Source organism: Myotis brandtii, unplaced genomic scaffold, assembly GCF_000412655.1.
Source record: "Myotis brandtii unplaced genomic scaffold, ASM41265v1 scaffold300, whole genome shotgun sequence".
Taxonomy (NCBI): Eukaryota; Metazoa; Chordata; class Mammalia; order Chiroptera; family Vespertilionidae; genus Myotis; species Myotis brandtii.
Genome location: NW_005361459.1, coordinates 256,402 through 276,606, shown reverse-complemented (window position 1 = coordinate 276,606; position 20,205 = coordinate 256,402). Strand labels below are relative to the sequence as shown.

The following is a 20,205-nucleotide window of genomic DNA, read 5'->3' as shown; positions in this document are numbered from 1 at the left end:
GAGGGTGCGGGCCGGGGTGGCAGCGGGTCTCCGGAGTACCCGCCGGGCCAGGGGCGCATTTTCCGGGCTCCGGAAGCCGCATCACCTGCTGCGATCAGCCGTGACGCAGCTTCAAGTGCCTTTAACCGAGGCCCTTTGAAATTTCCTCGGAACCGACCTTCAGCTGCGTGTAGTTGGCATTTCTCTGGGTGTATTAGTCTCTAAAATTTGGATAGAGGCCGCGGCCGTATCAATCCAGAGGCCTCATGTGGAATTTAATTGGGATATTTTTGTCTATAGTTTGAATGAAAAAATTGCAGTGTCATTGAGGTGACAGATGTTATGCAGACTACTTGTTGGGATACAGAGACGGAATGTTAGGTCATTTCCCCAATCCGAGCACCTTCTGCATGGTAATATATGCCAGTCTGGCTTCCTGGCTCCCAGGCGGCAGGTGACGGAACTGGGGCTGCCTTACCCCAGTGGGCGAGGCTGCAGCAGCGTGGTGCGGGGGTGTGGGCGGCATCTGAGGGAGGACAGGTCTCTGTCGGAACCGCCATGTTCCCACCCAGCCTCCCGGTGCCAGGGCCCTGCGCGCCGGCTGGTCTTCTCTGGTCGATCGCACCCACGGGTCTGCCTGGTCCGCGGAGGGAGCCCAGACCCACCACCAAGGGCCTCCGACCCAGCCAGCCATCCGCTCCCCGACCCGACCCGCGGTACCGCCCTTCCTGCTGCCAGTTCACAATGGAATCTGCGCTCTCACCAGGGATCACCTCCTCTCACTGCCCCAGCCCTGTCTCCAGACTCCTCCCTTTCCCTCTCCACCCAGTCCCCATGAGCTCAGTGGCCAGAGGCCAGTATGGATGCCAGGGGTATAAAACTGCACACTTGGAGGGCTGGGTGGGGCTTGTGCCAGGAGACATTGATTCCCAACGCAGCCACAGGGTGGGATCCAATTGGGTCTGGGTCTTGCCAAGACCCATACATCAGCCTGGACGCTGGGACCTCAGCCCTGCCTGGGGGTGCCAGCCTCCCCAGCACCCAAAGCTCCTCCAGGAGACCTGCTGTGCCCACCCTCTTCCTCAGGCCCCTCCCAGCTCTTCAGTCTATCCCCATCACATGGTCCATGCTCTGCCGGTTTCCAAGCCCCTCAGGAGCCTCTGCTGGAGGGACAGGGGTGCTCAGCTACCTGGTCTGTCTGGGACTGCTTGACCATCTGACCACCATGGCCGCTGCCCCAAGGGCACCAGAGAAGAAAAGGACCGTCCTTATTGATGTTTAGGAAGCCAGGCCATCATGTGATTTTTTTTAATTTAAATTTCCAGTTTTGGGAGGTCATCAGTGATGAGCATGGGATCGACCCCACTGGCAGTTACCATGGAGACAGCGAGCTGCAGCTGGAGAGAATCAATGTGTACTACAATGAAGCTGCTGGTGATTATCTGAATGTTTTTTGCTTTTCTTCCAACCTTGCTTTCCATACAGGGGCAGATGCAATGTACTAGGAACATACCAATGACAGAGAAATGCTCTTGCATTCATTTAAAATGTCAGCTGCTAAAGAACACACTGCAGTTCCTTAAGACCCTGCATGTTTGCCATGGCCAAGCTTGCTCATTGGCTCCTTTATGAAGCAGCAATGCTCCCCTATTCTTGTCCTTTTGTGTCACACGCTGGAATGAGCTCTAGTGAACTCTGCTGTGAAAGGCGCAGAGAGCACCAGCTTGTCTGATTCCTTTGCCACCGCAGATCTAAGTCCAGCTCTTCCTCCCCGCAGGTAACAAGTACGTACCTCGGGCCATCCTGGTGGACCTGGAGCCGGGCACGATGGACTCCGTCAGGTCTGGACCATTCGGCCAGATCTTCAGGCCGGACAACTTCGTGTTTGGTATGTTGTCGTGATCAATGGGAACTGGCTCAGTTAATCTTCTTCTTCCTAAACACTGTGGAAATCAAAGTTTTTCGTGTTGAGTGCCAAGGTGGACGCTGTGTGTCCACAGAGCCCTGAGTCGTGGTCTCATTCCACCCAGTCCACGGGCCGTGACTATCCAGATGGCTCTAAGAGCACTGTCAGCCTACAGGGGCTGTGGTAGGTAGTCCCTGAACCACAGAGCAGCCTGTGAAGGGTAAGGAATGAAGGCGATGAACAAGCTTCCAGTGGGAGTTACTAGGCTACTGGTAAGTTCAGAGGGCCCGTCACAGTAGGTGGCCACTCCAAGAAGCAAAGTCACAGGAGTGAACACCTGCTTAGAGCCCGTGTTCTCCTCTGATCTCATTGTGCCTTTGCTCTTGCCTGGTAATGGGGCCTAACTTAAGTGTTGTTGTTGTTTTTATTTTTATTTGGGGGGTGGGGGGATAAGAGAACATTTATTAGGTAAATTATAGAGGTATTAAAAGTAATTCCCAAAAGGAATTGGCTTAGGAAACAAGTTATTCAGGTAAAGGAAGGGCCCTTAGAGCTTGGAAGTGAGGAAGCTAATGGTAAAGTGCCTGGAGGCGAGAGAGGGAAGGAAAGAGAAAGACAGTGCAAGGGGCGCTCCCTTGAGGGACTGCACACTGGGTCCTCCATCCTAAGGGTTTTAAGGGTGGGGATTTTAGGAGAAGTCCCAGGGGTAAATCTCAATAGAATATTCAGCAGCTTTCCAGGTGTGTCCTTTCAGGGTTGTGGTTTCCACTGACTGGTGGGCACCAGGGCAGGGGGTCATTATTCAATGCAGCTGGTCCTGAGGTCAGCTGTGACTGCATTGGTTGCTTATCTGGTCCTGGAGCTTAAATACAACTGAGGCCCACATGTTATCTTCAAGGAGGAAAAGTCAGGGTGTCCAAACCTCAAGACCACAGTTATGCTAGAGGAAAAGTCACCCTGGGGGCCACATCCCACCCTACAATTGATTGTCCACTGTTAGATACCTGGGGCTTTAAGTATTTTGATTTTAAATATATTTTTATTGATTTCAGGGAGGAAGAGAGCGAGCGAGCGAGAGAGAGAGAGAGAGAAACATAAATGATGAGAATCATTGATTGGCTGCCTCTTGCATGCCCCACACTGGGGATCGAGCCCTAAACCTGGGCATGTGCCCTGACCCGGAATTGAACCATGACTTTCTGGCTCATAGATTGATGCTCAACCACTGAACCACCTTAGTCTGGCTAAGTTTATTGTTGTTGTTTTTTAAATCCTCATCTGAGGATAATGTTTTTATTGATTTGAGAGAGAAACATCGATGTGAGAGAGAAACACCAATCCATTGCATCCCATATGCGCCTCCAACAAGGGATTGAACCCAAAACCTAGGAGTGTGCCCTGACAGGGTATAAGGGACAAAGTTCCAACCAACTGAGCCTTAATTTAAGTTTTATATAATGTTGTCATTCTTAAATTCTCTGTCCTTAAGAAATAGTTTTCTTCAACTAATAACCTCGTTTGAACTAAACTCATTTTATTATGACCTCCAGTGTTTTTCAAGGTCACTGATATAGAGAAATTTTTGTAGATAAGGAAAGGCATCTAGTGCAGAGTCAAAATGGCAGAACTCTGAATTCCTTATGGTTGTCTAATTCTCTCCTTTCTCTCTGGCAGGCCAGAGCGGGGCCGGGAACAACTGGGCAAAGGGCCACTACACAGAGGGCGCCGAACTGGTAGACTCAGTCCTGGACGTGGTGAGGAAGGAGTCAGAAAGCTGTGACTGTCTGCAGGGCTTCCAGCTGACCCACTCGCTGGGGGGTGGCACCGGGTCGGGGATGGGCACGCTGCTCATCAGCAAGATCCGGGAGGAGTACCCAGACCGCATCATGAACACCTTCAGCGTGATGCCCTCGCCCAAGGTGTCGGACACGGTGGTGGAGCCCTACAACGCCACGCTGTCCGTGCACCAGCTGGTGGAGAACACAGATGAGACCTACTGCATCGACAACGAGGCCCTGTACGACATCTGCTTCCGCACCCTGAAACTGACCACGCCCACGTACGGGGACCTCAACCACCTGGTGTCCGCCACCATGAGCGGGGTGACCACCTGCCTGCGCTTCCCCGGCCAGCTGAACGCGGACCTGCGCAAGCTGGCCGTGAACATGGTGCCCTTCCCCCGCCTGCACTTCTTCATGCCCGGCTTCGCGCCGCTGACCAGCCGGGGCAGCCAGCAGTACCGCGCCCTGACGGTGCCCGAGCTCACCCAGCAGATGTTCGACTCCAAGAACATGATGGCCGCGTGCGACCCGCGCCACGGCCGCTACCTGACGGTGGCCGCTATCTTCCGCGGCCGCATGTCCATGAAGGAGGTGGACGAGCAGATGCTCAACGTGCAGAACAAGAACAGCAGCTACTTCGTGGAGTGGATCCCCAACAACGTGAAGACGGCCGTGTGCGACATCCCGCCGCGGGGCCTCAAGATGTCGGCCACCTTCATCGGCAACAGCACGGCCATCCAGGAGCTGTTCAAGCGCATCTCGGAGCAGTTCACGGCCATGTTCCGGCGCAAGGCCTTCCTGCACTGGTACACGGGCGAGGGCATGGACGAGATGGAGTTCACCGAGGCCGAGAGCAACATGAACGACCTGGTGTCCGAGTACCAGCAGTACCAGGACGCCACGGCTGATGAGCAGGGCGAGTTCGAGGAGGAGGAGGTCGAGGAAGAGGCTTAAGAACTTGTCAGAGACACCGTGCCACGTCAGTGAATTTCTGTTGTCCTCAATGAAGCATGGTCTTTCTATTTGTATCTATGGTGCTCAGTTTTGCCTCTGTCAGAAATTCGCACTGTTGATATACTAATGTGGCACACCTCTAAAAATTAAGGTATATACTATACTAATTAAAACGCATGTGTCCAAAATCTTGTGGTTTCTTTATTTTTATTTTTTTCACTACATTTTTGACTGTTTTTGGGTTTAGTAATTTTAACAAAATAGAATTTGTATTTAATGTTTTAATAGTTCTTTTTTTTTTATTGCTTAAAGTATTACAAAGGGTATTACATATGTGTCCTTTTTTTCCCCCCTCTCGGCCTTTTGGCTAAGATCAAGTGTAGTATCTGTTCTTATCAGTTTGATAGTTCTTTTAATAAAGAGATAAAAAATATTTTTCCATCTTCACCGGTTCAAAGTATTAAAGTAAAGGAATCCAGCAAAGGTAAGGGAGTGAATGGGGATTTGAGGATAAAGCAGACTTTCTTCCCTGTGTTGGAGTTAGAGCAACCCAGACCTTAGGCAAGGACTTTCTTCTATGAACTTCCTTTACACAAAGTGATAATACAACTAAAAGGACTAGTGACCCCTTGTACCTCTCAGATAAAAAGTACAGCATGAGTTCAAGGTGCCCTAAAATAGCAGTCAGGAGCACTACAAATGCTCATCTAAGATTTATTCGCAAATAAAGTAAATCATGACAGGAACTTATTTAAGACAATGGCAGAAATTCACAACTTAATGTTAAGAAGTAGTGGAAGGAGGAGCTGGAAACTGGAGGGCAGGTGCAGGGAGGTGTGCCACAGGGTGGGTTGCAGAGGCAGCAGCAGCTGAAGCCCAGGCAGCCCAGCTCAGATTCTCGGGGACACTTTCATTGTAAGAAGTCTTCTACTAACTTGTTGAATTCATTTGCAAAACGTAAATGGAGGTTGTGTTTGCCTTCTGGCATCAGATGCAACCTAAAGATAAAAAGCCTATGTTTAATGGCACAGCATTTGAAACCTCTCACCCGGCCCAACATTACCTGAAAATCTATAGTAAAACCTGCTGCATTTTTTCCTGACTACTATTGGGGAGAAGATGTAAGGTACACAGTACATACTTTCCTGAGCATAGACTTATAGTGAAAGCCTTCTGGATTGTATGACTGCCCCTGAGGCTGACTCCCAGTAACAGAGCACACACGCTGTATTTGGAATTATATCCCGTAACAGATGGTCTAACTGAACCTGACTGAGAGGGGCATAGGATTTGGTTATCTAAAAAAAAAATTAAAAAATTTACTAGCAATACGGTTGATTTTAACGAGGTTAGAAAGATGATAAAATATAGTGTCCAGGAGCCGCTGAATGAGGACAGGTGAGCTGCTTGGGGCATCTATGTAGTGGGAAAACCCAAGTCAATTCAGCCACCTCCAGAGTTTTCAAGGTTCCAAATCGCCTGGCCATTTTGGGAGAACTGAGTAACCCTAAACACAAGCCACTGGACGGAGGGTGAGTAGTGTTCCTCAGGGCTGTGCGGGTGGTGGCAGCCTGCATGGAACCCTGTGCTGCAGTTGTCACTACCTGTCTTTTGTGGCAAACCTCCCTGTCCTAGTATGGCTCCTTCCTTTCAATAGGGTTGTGGTCAGATGTGGCTGGCTGGCAATTTCTTTAATAAAGGAAGCCTTCTCTGAGTTCTACATTTTGTTTCTTGGCTATAAAAGCACAGAAATAAAAGTTTTAAACAAACGAAAGCTTCTAGGATATAAGCACACGTTCTGCCCACATTAATAGGACTATACAGGGACAAAACACCAGTTCCCAAATTGCCTAATTCTCTGGTCTGTCAGCACTTGAGGTCTGAGAGCTCTCGGGACTCAGTGATCACTGGGAGAACTTGTGAAAAGGTCCTGCGAAACAGAGCTGTCCTTGCAGCTCAACCACATGGGGGTGGGGGTACCAAGATGATTAAGGCCATTTACTAGAAAGGAGGAAGGATACATTGTTGGCATCTTTCTGAGGCTCTTAGGAAAGTTAAGACCATTTACAGTAACTAGAACATTCCAAATTCAGTTATAATGCTCTTCAGTAAAGAAGGGCAAACTGCACCAACCCCAAAGATAGGATTCCAGTTGCCCCATACAAGGAAAAGCTCGTAGGGATGCTCAAGGCCTCTGTTTTTAGGAGACAGAAGGAACCAGCTGCTAAGGATGCTGAAAGGTCGTGAAGGACATGTCTAAGCTAAACTGCATCCTCTAATGTGTGCTGAGTTGGATTCAGAAGCAAAGATCCCAATCTGCCCAACTTGCAAGTCCTCCTTTGTGGATAGCCATGCTGGTTATCATGTGCTCTTCCCCATTTCTGTGATTCATTCACTCAGCACCCCTAATGAGGAAGGAGAGACACCAGCAGTGAATCTCTTCTTTTTCACCTCATTGCTGTCTGAATTCTTCCTATAGTAATCTCTAGGTCTCAGGGAAATAAAAACAAGTCTCCTTCATTAAGAATATGGGAGATCTGAGGCACCTACATTCAGAACTGCACTGAATTATGGATGGATAGACAGACAGATGAGGCTGTAAAAAAACCTGCTCTTCTCCTTGAGACCTTCTGGGGGTCATTTCAAGTTCTTTAATACGCCTCCTTTAGGTCTGACACCAAGTCCCTAAACCTGAGGCCTCTGTATGCTTGTCTTTGGGAATAGCACCCTGCCAGGCAATAGCTAGAGCTGTCCAGGCAACACAGCAACTCCACTGCCGGCCCAGGTTCTCACCCAAATAACAAAAGGATCCAATCACATGATCCATGGAGAGTGTTTCCAACGATCACATCCCTCAGGAAAGTCAGGAGGAAATCCCCCCACCTCACACATGGTTCAGCTGGAGTTGAAGGACCCCTGAGACGGTACACAGGAGTTCCTCTTTGCTGGGACAGGTTCCTCGTTGCATTTGGCACTTTTAGAAAAAGATGCGATTCTAGATCTTTTGAGAAATTAAAATGTCTAACCTCATAGTATAAATCCAGTGGTCAGTTTACGTCTGCCTGATACAGTCCTTCCAGGATCTCTTTATAGCCAGGTAACAAGGAGAAAGGATGCTGCGCATCTACCATCCTTTCCTCAGTCCAACCTTCTACAGCTTTCAAATTAAGCTCTGAGAGCTACAGATATGAACAAGACTGTAAATAATGTGCTGTAGCATTCTTTTCCACGTTGATATGATAAAATTCTAAATTATTTATGAACCCACAGAGTCTCCAGTAAGTCTGAGTATTTTTGTTTTAATGGAAAACCAAAGTAGGCTCCTGCCCAACTGCCTTTGAACTGGGCTATCGGCTGTTCACACCTTCAGAGTCAGACTGAAACATCAGCTCTTCTGCTCTTCAGGCCTTCAGCGTCAGACTGGAACCACACCTCTTCTCTCCCGGGCCCCCACCTTCCTAACTCACTCCAGCTTGCTGACAGAAGATCTTGGACTTCTCGGCCTCCCCACTGTGTGAGCCAACTAACACACCCACACACCTAGACTAATAATGGTGCTGAACATGGGACAGAGGACAACCTGCCTCTCACCTGCTATCGAGCTATTGGCCCCTGATCACCTGCACCCACACCAGCCTCCCACCCACAAAAGTGGCAGCCACTGTGTGTTGTAAAATGTTCACTCATTCCTCAAAAAATATTTTGAATGATAGCTATCATCCTCATTTTACTTATAAGGAAACAGGCACAGAAATCCATGTACACTGCCTAAGTGACCTAGCCAGCACTCCCTCCCTCCCTCCCCCATTCCTGCTCCTCACCAACACCGCTATGAGTGTTTCTCTGGATCCCAGATACCCAGTCTGCTTTCCTGGCAGGACTCCGTTCCCCACTGCTCCCCTTTGGCTGACACTGTCCCCAGGCGCCACTCTGCGCACGTGGATGTTCCTCCTCATTCTTTCCCATCTGATCTGGCTCTCTGGCCTCAGCCCAGAACATGAAGTTGGAATTCATACCATGCTTTTTGGCCCTGAGTCACCAGTCGGTGACCACTGGCCATCCACAGAGGCTTGGCCCTATATGCCTCTGCTGCTCCCACATTCTCTTTCTTTCAACATGTACTAGACTGCATCCTCGGATAGGTGTTGACATGCTCAACAGGAGGAAAATGAAATTCACATGTTCACCGCTGTATGAAGGTATAAATAAGGAGCTGTATGGCCTCAGGCGGATGAGTAATTGGAGATAGAGGAGGAGGAGAAGACTGAAGGATGAGTACACTTGGCCAGGCAGTGAAGGGGTGAGGGCTAGAGCAGGACCAGGCAAACCGCTGGTCACTTGCAACTAGGTCTCAAATCCAAGTTTCAGATCCTGACCTCTGCTGGCCTCCAATTCCTGAGATCTGAGCACCTCCTCAGAAACAGACTATTATGGACTGAACTGCATCCTCCCAAAATTGTATGTTGAAGTCCTAGCCCCCAGCACAGTGTGACCTTATTTGGATATACGTCTTTAAAGAGGTAATTAAGTTAAAATGAGGTCATTAGGGCTCACACTAATATGGCTGGTGTCCTTATAAGAAAAGGAGATCAGGACACAGACAGGCACAGAGGGAAGACCATGTGAGGACATAGGGAGAAGACGGCAGTCTACAAGCCATGGAGAGAGGCCTCAGAGGAAACCAACCCTACTGACACTTTGATCTCAGACTTTCAGCCTCCAGAACTGTGAGGAAATAAACTTCTATTATCTAAGCCTCCCAGTCTCTGGCATTTGTTTTGGCAGCCCTGACAGACTAATACACATAATAAGCAGACACAGTTCAACAAGCTGTGGAGTCATCACCTCTTCTGAGAGGTCTGAGCCACACTGCCTCCTGGGGCCCATCACCCCAACTCCAAAGAGTCTGATGCCAGCCTCTCCTCAATGCAAATACTTTGAAAACGAGCTGGGGCTGGCCTCATGGGTGATGCCTGTCTGGAAACAGGAGACGCCCAAGCAGAGGCTGACTAGCTAGACAGGTGGTGAGCGGTGTCAGTGCTTTCCTGTCTCGGAGGGAGGGCCGGACAAGCAGGGATGCACAGGGACTGGGGCAGGACAGGAGACCAAAGGAGCAGGTCTGCTCCCCACCACTATTGTGGTCAGACCGGCTCCTATTTTATGTTTATATCTTGGACTTATGCATAAGATTTGTTGGGAGAAAGGGTTCAACTGCCTAAAAACAAATATTACAACTGGTGAGCTTGAATGATCTCTAAAGCCTCTTTGCTTCCAAGAGATTCTATCACTGTTCTCCCACAAAGAGAGCAAAGAGAGAGACATTAGCCTGAGCAAGACGCAGGCCTGCTGAACAACCCCACCCTTCATTAACCTCTTTCTGAAGAGAAAAAGGCATTGGTTTCATATTTGATATTTATTTGTTGGTAACATCTTTGAAGGACTGTGTCCTTAAGTACCTGACAAGGTAATAAAACACCAAGTTCCCTGGAGCTTGCTACACTCTGAGTTGCTACACCTGTTGTCAAGTGGCATGGTGTACAGAACCACAGTATGACTTTGGTGCTCAAGGAATCCACCTTCCTTTTATGGGGTTCAAAATAAACCACATCCATCCTAGGCAAATTCATGTCCAACATCAAGGGCTGTTTCAGCAGAGGAAGGGAGTAGGTGTAAACTGCAAGCTAGCTTTAGATAATCACCGCTAATAGCACTTTACCTTCAATGGATTTGTTCCAAAGAATGTTGCTTTAAGAAAAATGATCTTCCATAAAATAGTCTGCTGAAACAACACCAGATCAGTAAGGGAATATTTTTCTCTCATATTGATGTATCCTGTTAGGACACGGGTCTGGAATAGAATTCCTACATTAAACTTCCTTGCAGACTGACCTTTATTGAACCTGGCTGTCCAAGGGAACACATGCATTTACTATGAGAATCAGCATACAAAAACCTGTCATTTCTGAAGGTAGAAAACAATTTACCAGAGCAGCAAGTATATAATCCAGGCATCTTACCATCATATTAAAATAAGAGAATGTTTATGAGAGGCAGCTGTGCTGTGGGGGAAAAACTATCTAGAATTTGTCTTTAATTGGCTATGCAACCTTAGACGATTACTTAGCATCTCAGCCTTGATATTCTTATTTGTAAAATGGGGACAATATTTCTTTTCCATAAGTTAGTTGTAAAGTATAATTAGATTTTGTATATAAAATGCCCTTTAAAATATAAAATGCTATATAAATATAGACATTATACAGGTTTATGGTAATTATTTATTGTAGAATAAGAAGCATGCCCCCACATTTAAAAGTTCTCTGAGATCCATCCCTGGGAACTGCTTTCAAGGCAGAAGCAGATGCAGTCCAGCAGGATGAGACTTTTCATCTAAAACTAATCTAATAGATATGAGATGATAGAAATAGCAGTGGGGAAATGTTAGGGACAAAAATAGAATATTGGGGACTAGCTATGGTTATGGGAAATATTAATCATGCTCTGTTAACCACGATTGCCTTGTGTTGGTTAAAGAAAGGACATTCTGACCTGGCTGGGAGTTGTATGCCCCTGGGACCTGGGAGTCAACCTTGGAACCATTCTCATTCAAGAACTGCCTATTATCATGGAAAGATTAACAACCTTGTTGCCCAAACAATGGAGTCCCACCCCAGCCTCCTACTTCCCCATGCAACCCTTGTCCTACCTATATAAGCAGCTGGCTTATGGTGGGCTGCAGAGCAGATTTTTGAGGATGACCTGCTGCTCTCCCATACTGCCAGAATAAACAATCATATATGATTCAAAACAAACAAAAAACAAAAGAACCCCCAAACAAACAAAAAAAGTTCTCTTAGAAATTTGTTTGTTAAAATATAGCGTGGAATAAATAGTGTGATTAGGAAGCAGTGGAATGGTTTCTGAATCACTTCCCCTGCTGAACTGTGGGCGCTCCCAGGGCAGCGCTGGCCCACAGCAGGCATCAGAAGTTGGCTCATGGAGGGAAAGGAGAGAGGGACAGAGGGAGAATGAGAGGAAGGAACAAAGTGGGAGGAAGGAAAGGACAAAAGGAGAGAGCGAATGAGCAGGGAAGGATTTTCTTAGGCTGCTAATAAAAGCCAGTTTCAAAAAATTCCATAGAGTCCCAAAGGTGCCCTGAGTAATGACAGTACCATTGAAGTTGACATATAGTCTGTGAAGTGGTGGAGGCTCATTGGATGTTTATTTTCCAGTATGTTTGGTTAAAAAAAAAAATTAGGTCACTATCTTCTAGTCACACTTCATTTTCTCCTTCAGGATATGCATCCATTGCATGTAAGGGAAATACTGAGTTTATTCCACTTTGAACTTTCATCTTGACAGAGTGGGCTGTAGATTTTGGCTGGCAAAAGCTGGCTCCTGTGCCAGCCAAAATATTTAAAATATAAATTTATCCTTTTTTCAAATCAAATACATTTTTTAAATTTAATTTTCCCATCACCATTTATCCCCTCTATGCCCTCACCCACCCTATTCTCCTCAACCCACTGCCTTCCACAATCACCACACTGTTGTCCGTGTCCATGAGTTCTCTCTCTCTCTTTTTTTTTTTTTTTGCTCAATCCTCCCCCCTCATCTCCTACCCTCTATCAGAGCTGTCTGCCTACTCTCTATCCATGAGTCTGTCTCTATTTTGCTTGGTAGTTCAGTTTGTTCATTCCATATATAAGTGAAATTTCACATATGATACTTGTCTTTCTCTGACTGGCTTATTTCAGTTAGCATAACGGTCGCCAGGTAAAAATAAATAAATAAATAAAAGATAAATTTCTATTCACTCCATACAAAAATGTAGGGAACTGAAGAACATAATTTTTGCTGACATAGCTTACAACGCTCCTGAATCCCAAAGCCGGTTGGCAGAAACCAGAATGCAAAGGACAAGCAACACCTATCTGCTGTCTAACCCAGTACACCACCAGCATGGTTGGGCATATGTTGGTATTTAGAATGCTGAATAACAGGTTTATGTCTGGTATGTACATATTTAAGGCTGAAATAACATGAACAATTTACAACATAATTTTAAGTGGAAAAAAAGCAGCATCAGAGTTGAATATAGAATGTGATTATTTCGATGCGGGGGGCGGGGGGGAGAAGGAGAAACACAAAAATGCTAATGTGAAAGAATTGGGTGGCAAGCAAAAGGCAATTTGTTTCCTTCTGATTTTACTGATTTTCTCTATTGGGTAATGATAATGATACACTAGCCTGAAAATTCCCAAATTGTATAAAATTGCTTTAGTTCACAATGATTGCTCTAAACCTAACCTATCACCTGTGGTACAGAACTTGGTATGCTTCAGCACAGTTGCCTTCATAGCAATAAGACTTGTACCTGAGATTCCCTTCCTGGCGATTACTGGTTGCCCACACCAGGGCTCCTGCTGCCCCTGTTTCCCGGGCGCCCCGTAGACATTGGTACTGTTTATGGACACTGGTAACGTGGGGGTGGGGAGCCTTCCTGTCTCTCCTTACTGCAGCTCTGCCGGTTCCTCCGCAGCCCTGAGGCACCGGATGCTGACGCGGAGACTGGACTTACCGTGACCCTCTCACGTGCTGGTGGATGAAGTCAGCATGAAAACGCGGGACTAGGGGGTCCTTCTCACCATGCACGATTAAGGTGGGGCACTGAACCAGGGGCAGCAAGTGCCGACAGATATTACCTGAAACACAAACGCATGAGAGTGGGCTTTAATGCGACCACTCCACAAGCGTAAGCGAAGCGAGAGCTGGGCAAGTCAGGCCCGTCTTAGGACCCAGGGTCCCGTCTGTAAAATCAGTGGTTTAAATTAGATGCGGTCTGAGGTGCCTTCCAGCTCTGACATTCTTTGGGTTTCCTTTTCTGTTTCTCTGCTGGGTGTTTTTGTTTTTTCTCTTCTTTTCTTTTAAAGCTCTAGTAGCAAACAGTTTTGCCTGATTTAAATGCATCATCCATGTAAAACAGTAAGAAAAACAAACAAACAAAAAAGCTCCTCACTCCCACTTTTAACAACATTTCTGAGGCAAAAATGGCACAGCCTGGGCTCCAGCCCCTGCCTCCCCCCCTCCCCTCCCCCCTGCAGTCTCAGTGGCTCCTCAGCCACTTTGAGCTTCAGCCTTCTCCTCTGGTCAAACAGGATTAACCCCAGTTCCCTGGGTGGCCAAGAGGCCAGGAAGAGAAGCCAGAGCTCAGGTTTCTGGCACCAGCAGTGGCTCCACAAAGCCAGCACCTCCCTCTTCCCTTCCTCAGCCTGTGCCAAGCAGAAAGCTCTGCGGCTCCAAGAAGCTGGGGGGCAGCCCGGGGTGCTGTCTGGGCACCTGCCTCTCCCCTCCTCTCAGTCAGGGTGGACCAGGGAAATACTTCTCTAGGTCACCGACGCTTCCCTCACCTGCCCCTGGGATGACACGCACCTGCCAACTGTATACTCAGATAATTAAAGTGCTATTACTGAGTGCTCATTGTCTGTTAGGAACTGTTCAAATTATTTAATACCCACAAAACACATGGTAGTTACGTCTTAACTCATTTAGTATGTAAATCAAGTACTTTTATTAAGCACTTCCTCTGTACTTGGGAGCGGACCAAAGCTGAACATATATAACTCATTCAATCCTCAAAACAACTGTATGAGGTAGTTATTAGTATCTCCAGTTCTCAGACAGGAAGCTGCAGCTTAGAGAAGCAAAATGATGTGCCGGCATCCATTCTAACAGCAAGCCAAGCGGCAAAACCAGAATTCACACTCAGGCCTGCCTAACTCCACATCTGTGCAATTAATCCCTATGCTAGACTGAGCGTCCATAAACTTGATTGTACAACCATGAAAAAGGGCTCTTGTCAAATTAGTACAGAAAGGGGATGAGTAGTTTATTAACAATCTTGCCATAACATAGTTGATATACACTGCTAGATGCTCCATCTTATGACATTTTTTTCACTCCCTTTTTCTTTTTTAAAGATAGATTTTACTGTTTCGAGTTTTAGGTTTACAGCAAAACTGAGGGAAAGGGACAGAGATTCCCCACAACTCCCCTGCCTTCACACATGGCCTCCCCCATATCAACATCCCTGAGTGGTACATTTTTACAGTGAATGAGCCTCCACTGACATATCATTTTCGCCCAAAGTCCACAGTTTTCCTTAGGGCTCATGCGTGGTGTTGATCAAATGATGGGTGTGGACAAATGCACAATGACATGTCCAGTATGGTAGCACACAGAGCATTTGCACGGTCCCAGCATCCCTCTGGTGGCTGTTCAATAGGTGAAGAGGGGATCACATTGTTGTTTGGCCCAGCTTTTAATTGGATTGTTTTCTTATTGTTCACTTTTGTTCTTTGTATATTTTGGGTAAAGTTCTTTTGCACATGGGTCTTTTGCACATATTTCCTCCCAGTCTGTGGCTTGTCCTTCCATTTTTCTGACAGTACCTTTTGCAGAGCAGCAGTTTTTAATTTTAATATGTACAGGACATATTTTTGAACTGCTCATTTAATTCTGCTTCTACCTTTGAGAAATTCTACCTTTTCACTACTCTCTTCAAGAAAGCATAGAAGTCTGCATGTCACAGTCGCCTTCTTTAGTGGAGAACTGTCTCAGACATTGTTGTACAGCGTTTTTTTGTTTGCTATCAGAGCTAGGGGAAATAGATTTCAAGGACCTGCTTCTATGAGTGGATATTGCTTTCGAACAGGAGATACTGGCTGTTTTGAACTTAAGCCAAGAAAGTAACATTTCCAAATGTCCTTTTCATTGTGAAAGTTTTGACAGATGACTCATTCTGGAAATTATTACTTAAGAGATCAAATTGGCCCTTCAATAACAATGATTTTATAACTGAATGTGCCCTAAGATTAGATCTTAGCTATTCTCTATTCTTTCAGCAATTAAAAAAAAGAAAAACGAGAAATTACAAATGTAAATATCTATACAAAACACTTTAACTCAGAATTTCACTTAAAGATGTCAATTCTTACTGTAATTGGAAATCATTAATTTTTCAGATAAAGACAGGAAGACATCGATTAGGGCTAAAGTCATATAACTTAGTTCTGAAGATGGGAGAAGAACTGAACACTCTTCCTCATGCTAATTCTGCAGAGGCTGCCGGTCACGACTGAAAGTCCCTCCTTCCTTGTCCTGGGGTAACTCATCTAAATGGGCAAAGAGAAAAAAATGTGGTATGTGCTGCAGCTTGTTTGTTTTCCAATTCCTCATTCTGAAGTTAGAAATAAAGATTCTTGGAGGCTTCTGGATAATTATTTTGAGGAAGAAAGAACAGTCTGCTATTAAAGACCTTTATACTATAGACACTCTGTCTAGCTGAAGTGCATTTAATACCTAAGAACTTGCATGTACACAGTCACTAGTACCCTCTGTTCCTACGTCAGTGTGTAAGGATCGTGGGCGAATGCATTCATCCCTGAGGGATTCTGGAACATCAGGGAGGAACTCAGGCCACCTCTATAATCAGCAAAGGAACCATTAAATAGCTCATGTAACCTACCATCCGGAAGATGTTTAAACTGTTTTATGCCATCCACCCACTTTTCACAGGTTTTTGCAAAGTAGTCATACCCATATAGGGTTTCTAGAGGCTTTTTTGCTTTCTCACTCCACTTAGAAACATCTCGGATACCTGAAAAATAGTAATGTGAACAAGGAAGGATAGGTTTAGTGTCATAAAGTTTATCTGTAAATATTCCAAGCACAGTCCAGCTCAGAGCCACTGTCTGCTCTCTGTTGCCAAGAACGCTTCCCCAGGTTCCTGAATGGCTCACTCCTCACTCCATCTGGGTCAGCGAGGCCTTCCCTTCCGACCAGCCTCCCTCCACCTACTCCGCACTTACCACTTCTTTGCAGTTTTTCTGTGTCCATGGCTGAGTGTCTGTCTCCCAACTAGGATGTAAGCCCCAGTTTAAGGCACTCTGCTTTGTTTTGTCCCCCACTGTACCCCCAGGGCCTGGACCAGTGCTTGGTCAAAATAAGCAACAATAAATTCTTACCAAGTGAGTGAAATCAGATCTGCAGTTAATGCTTTCTGTTAAAGGTATACAATTGAAAGATATTCCTCTAATTAGGGTCATCTGAGTAAGGGTGATGTTATTTACAAAAGAGGGTGTTTTTCTGAATTGTGTTTATGTACATTGAGAAATGCACACACATTTTTTATTCTAATTCCTGCTACTGAAGAAATATGGGTGTAAAAGGCTGAATACTAACTTCAAACTATACTGCAGATGATTCACTATTACAAAAGGAAATAATAGTTAAAAACCACCTTTAAAATAAATAAACACATTTAATTACGTAGCCTAATCTTTTCCATAATTCTTTAAATACACTGAGATACAGATTCTAATCCTCCTGAGCATATCAAATATTGCTCACCTAGAGCTTTTAATACAGCACTCCTGCTACAAGATGCACCTTGAAGACAAGCCAACGCTAATAATGAGAATTCACATTGAACAAGATCTTAGCACTCAGACCTGGCAGACGCCCAATATATACTCAGTGAATGGAAGTAATGAAATGGGGGAAACTGCTACTTACAGCTATAACTGCCTTCTAAGGAGGGAAGGTCCTGTTCTAGAGCCTGCCTTTGTTCTGCTGATTGGTTTAAATCTGGAGGTAGAAATTCTCTGTGCAAAAGTGAAAAGACTCCAGAGACGGCTGTAGAGAGGAACCTAAAAACTAAGAGGTGGGAGGAGATTTGGGAAGAAGAAAAAGGAAAGTTGAAAGGGGGGAGGAGGGGGGGAAGTGGATGGAGAGAGGTACTAGCAAGATCATGTGAAGATGGCCAGTTAAAAATTCCCTGTACAGAGAGAACCACGATGGCGGCACAGGTGAACACCTATACTTGCTGCCTCTCACAACCACATCAAAATAACAACTAAAAGGCAGAACAACTACCACCCAGAACTGTGGGAAAGCTAGCTGAGTGGAAGTTCCACAACTAGAGAGGTGAAGAAAGCGCATTGAGACTGGTAAGAGGTGCAGAGTGTGGAAAGTGCTGGCACCTGCATGTGCTGCTCTTTTAACCGGGAGGGAGATACAAGCTTCCGCTTGCTCTGAACTCCAGTTACAGGCGAGACTCGGGGGGACCCAGACACATACGAGGAGAAACTGGACTGTCTGGCATTGGGACAGGAATGCGAGGACAGCTTTCTCTCAGAGGTGCTCACAGCGATCATTGTTCCTGCATGGGGGTGTGGGCCGCTGAGACCCAGGGACCTCTCAGGCCCAGGGCTGACTAGCAGCCATTGCTGTTTGCTCCGCCCTGGTGATTCCCAGAGACCCCGCCCCACCCAGTTTACAACCCCACCCAAGCTGTGCATTGGCTTTTGCATATGAATGGCCCGTGCTCCCTCCACCTAAAACCTGTTAAACTGCAGCTGGGTCAGAGAGCCCCAGAGCTTCCAAAAGAAGACCCAAGGCTGACAGCAGCAGCCTGCCTTGCTTCACAGCTGGACCTTGTCTGGGCATTTCCAAACCCCATACAAAGAGGAGGAATCTGCAGATGTCTCTGTAGCTCCTGCTAGGCCTATGGTCGGCAAACTGCGGCTCTTGAGCCACATGCGGCTTTTTGGCCCCTTGAGTCTGGCTCTTCCTAAGCTTTAAGAGTAACCTAATTAAGTTAATAACAATGCACCTACCTATATAGTTTAAGTTTAAAAAATTTGGCTCTCAAAAGAAATTTCAATCGTTGTACTGTTGATATTTGGCTCTGTTGACTAATGAGTTTGCCAACCACTGTGCTAGGCATTAGGGAGAGTGAAGCAGAGAGCGCTGTTGAGCTCATCCAGCTTTCATTCCCAGGTGGGGAGACAGAACAGCAGGCATATGTTTAAATGTGAGTGTGATTCAGAAAGTGTGTGAATATCTAGGTGATGGTAGGAGAGCTATGAGGGAAAACAGGCAAGATGGGGTTATTGAATGAAATGATATATTTTAATCATAAAAAAGTTTTCTTTGAGAAGGTGAATTTGAACAGAGATCCAAATTAAATAAAGTATTTAACCAGGCACTTTGGGGGACAGGACATGTCAAGAAGAGAAATGAAGAGTGCAGAAGCTCTTAATTAGAAAGATACTTTGCCATATTCGGTAACAGCCAAGTACCTTTTCTTATGAATGCTACTTGTCTCATGAAACTACCTCCTTTAGTACAGAATAGTTTCCTCAATGGATGTCTTACCATCGATTCCTCTGCAGTATGAGAAGACGAGGTCAGTGGGGGGGTGGGGGAGAAGGCCTGGAGTGGGGTGGGAACCGGATGGAGGGGAGCTAAGGGGGGAAAAAAGAGGAACATCTGTAATAATCTGAACAATAAAGAAAAAAAAAATTCCCTGTACATGGGATCTACTCAGCCATAAAAAAGAAGGAAATCTTACCCTTTGCAATAGCATGGATGGACCTGGAAAGTATTATGCTAAGTGGAATAAGCTAGCCAAGAAAGACAAGTACCATATGATTTCACTCATATGTGGAATCTAATGAACAAAATAAACTAATAAAATAGGAACAGACTCATAGATACAGAGAACAGACTGTCAGCTGTCAGAGGAGTGGGGGGTTGCGGGGCTGGGTGAAAAAGGTGAAGGGATTAAGTAATAAAAAACAAAACAACTCATAGACACATACAACAGTATGGTGATTACCAGAAGAAAAGGGGGGTGGGGAAGGCTTTAAAAAGAAATTTAAAAAATATTCCCTGTAGATTTTTGGGGGGGGGCTATACAGCAGACCATACCCTCTGAAAGGTCCTCTTACAGTGAAACAACTAGATCTTTAAAATGTTTGTTTTTGCTGCATTGTTGGAGTTGTAGTAATTAATGAACTAGAGTATGAATGTATATGAGTATATATGTGTATTTGTAAGAGAAAGTGAACCCTGAAAATAGAACAAAGAGTGGTAAGACTACTCAAAGGGCTGCTTTTGGGGAAATGTGACTATTAGCTGGGGTTGGGAGGGTGGAGCTGAACCTGAGACTCCTGGGTTGGCTGAAATGAAACTGGCCCGCCTGGTCCGACCCTGTGGTTCCCAGGAGTAGCGAATGCACATGCTCTGTGGAGGAAGCATTCTCAATGACGCTCACTGGTCTTTCCTGTGGTTCCCAGAGTAAGAATAAGCAAATACTCACTCCTAAGTCAGTGGGGGGGTGGGGGAGAAGGCCTGGAGTGGGGTGGGAACCGGATGGAGGGGAGCTAAGGGGGGAAAAAAGAGGAACATCTGTAATAATCTGAACAATAAAGAAAAAAAAATTCCCTGTACATGGGATCTACTCAGCCATAAAAAAGAAGGAAATCTTACCCTTTGCAATAGCATGGATGGACCTGGAAAGTATTATGCTAAGTGGAATAAGCTAGCCAAGAAAGACAAGTACCATATGATTTCACTCATATGTGGAATCTAATGAACAAAATAAACTAATAAAATAGGAACAGACTCATAGATACAGAGAACAGACTGTCAGCTGTCAGAGGAGTGGGGGGTTGCGGGGCTGGGTGAAAAAGGTGAAGGGATTAAGTAATAAAAAACAAAACAACTCATAGACACATA

General features: G+C 45.9%; 2 protein-coding genes across 4 annotated transcripts in view; one reads left to right on the top strand and one right to left on the bottom strand.

The window, feature by feature from the left end:
* LOC102246023 (tubulin beta-2B chain) overlaps window positions 1–4,808 on the top strand; it is a 66,169-nt gene extending 61,361 nt beyond the window's left edge. The window contains exons 2-5 of one of the 3 annotated variants that reach the window (XM_014542389.1): window positions 280–433; window positions 1,305–1,413; window positions 1,757–1,867; window positions 3,560–4,808. In XM_014542389.1, coding sequence (XP_014397875.1) covers window positions 317–433; window positions 1,305–1,413; window positions 1,757–1,867; window positions 3,560–4,620 — 1,398 coding nt within the window. In that variant the 5' untranslated portion in view covers window positions 280–316 and the 3' untranslated portion in view covers window positions 4,621–4,808. Of the gene's footprint in view, window positions 1–279; window positions 434–1,304; window positions 1,414–1,756; window positions 1,868–3,559 lie in introns of those variants that run through there. The other 2 variants (XM_005869631.2, XM_014542390.1) reach the window with 2 other exon arrangements.
* A 512-nt stretch (window positions 4,809–5,320) lies between these two features.
* BPHL (biphenyl hydrolase-like (serine hydrolase)) overlaps window positions 5,321–20,205 on the bottom strand; it is a 30,154-nt gene continuing 15,269 nt past the window's right edge. Inside the window, exons 4-6 of the mRNA XM_005869629.2 lie at window positions 16,148–16,279; window positions 13,202–13,325; window positions 5,321–5,618 (exon numbers count right to left, since the gene is read on the bottom strand). Of these exons, the coding sequence (XP_005869691.2) occupies window positions 5,531–5,618; window positions 13,202–13,325; window positions 16,148–16,279 (344 nt within the window). The 3' untranslated portion in view covers window positions 5,321–5,530. The remainder of the gene's footprint in view (window positions 5,619–13,201; window positions 13,326–16,147; window positions 16,280–20,205) is intronic.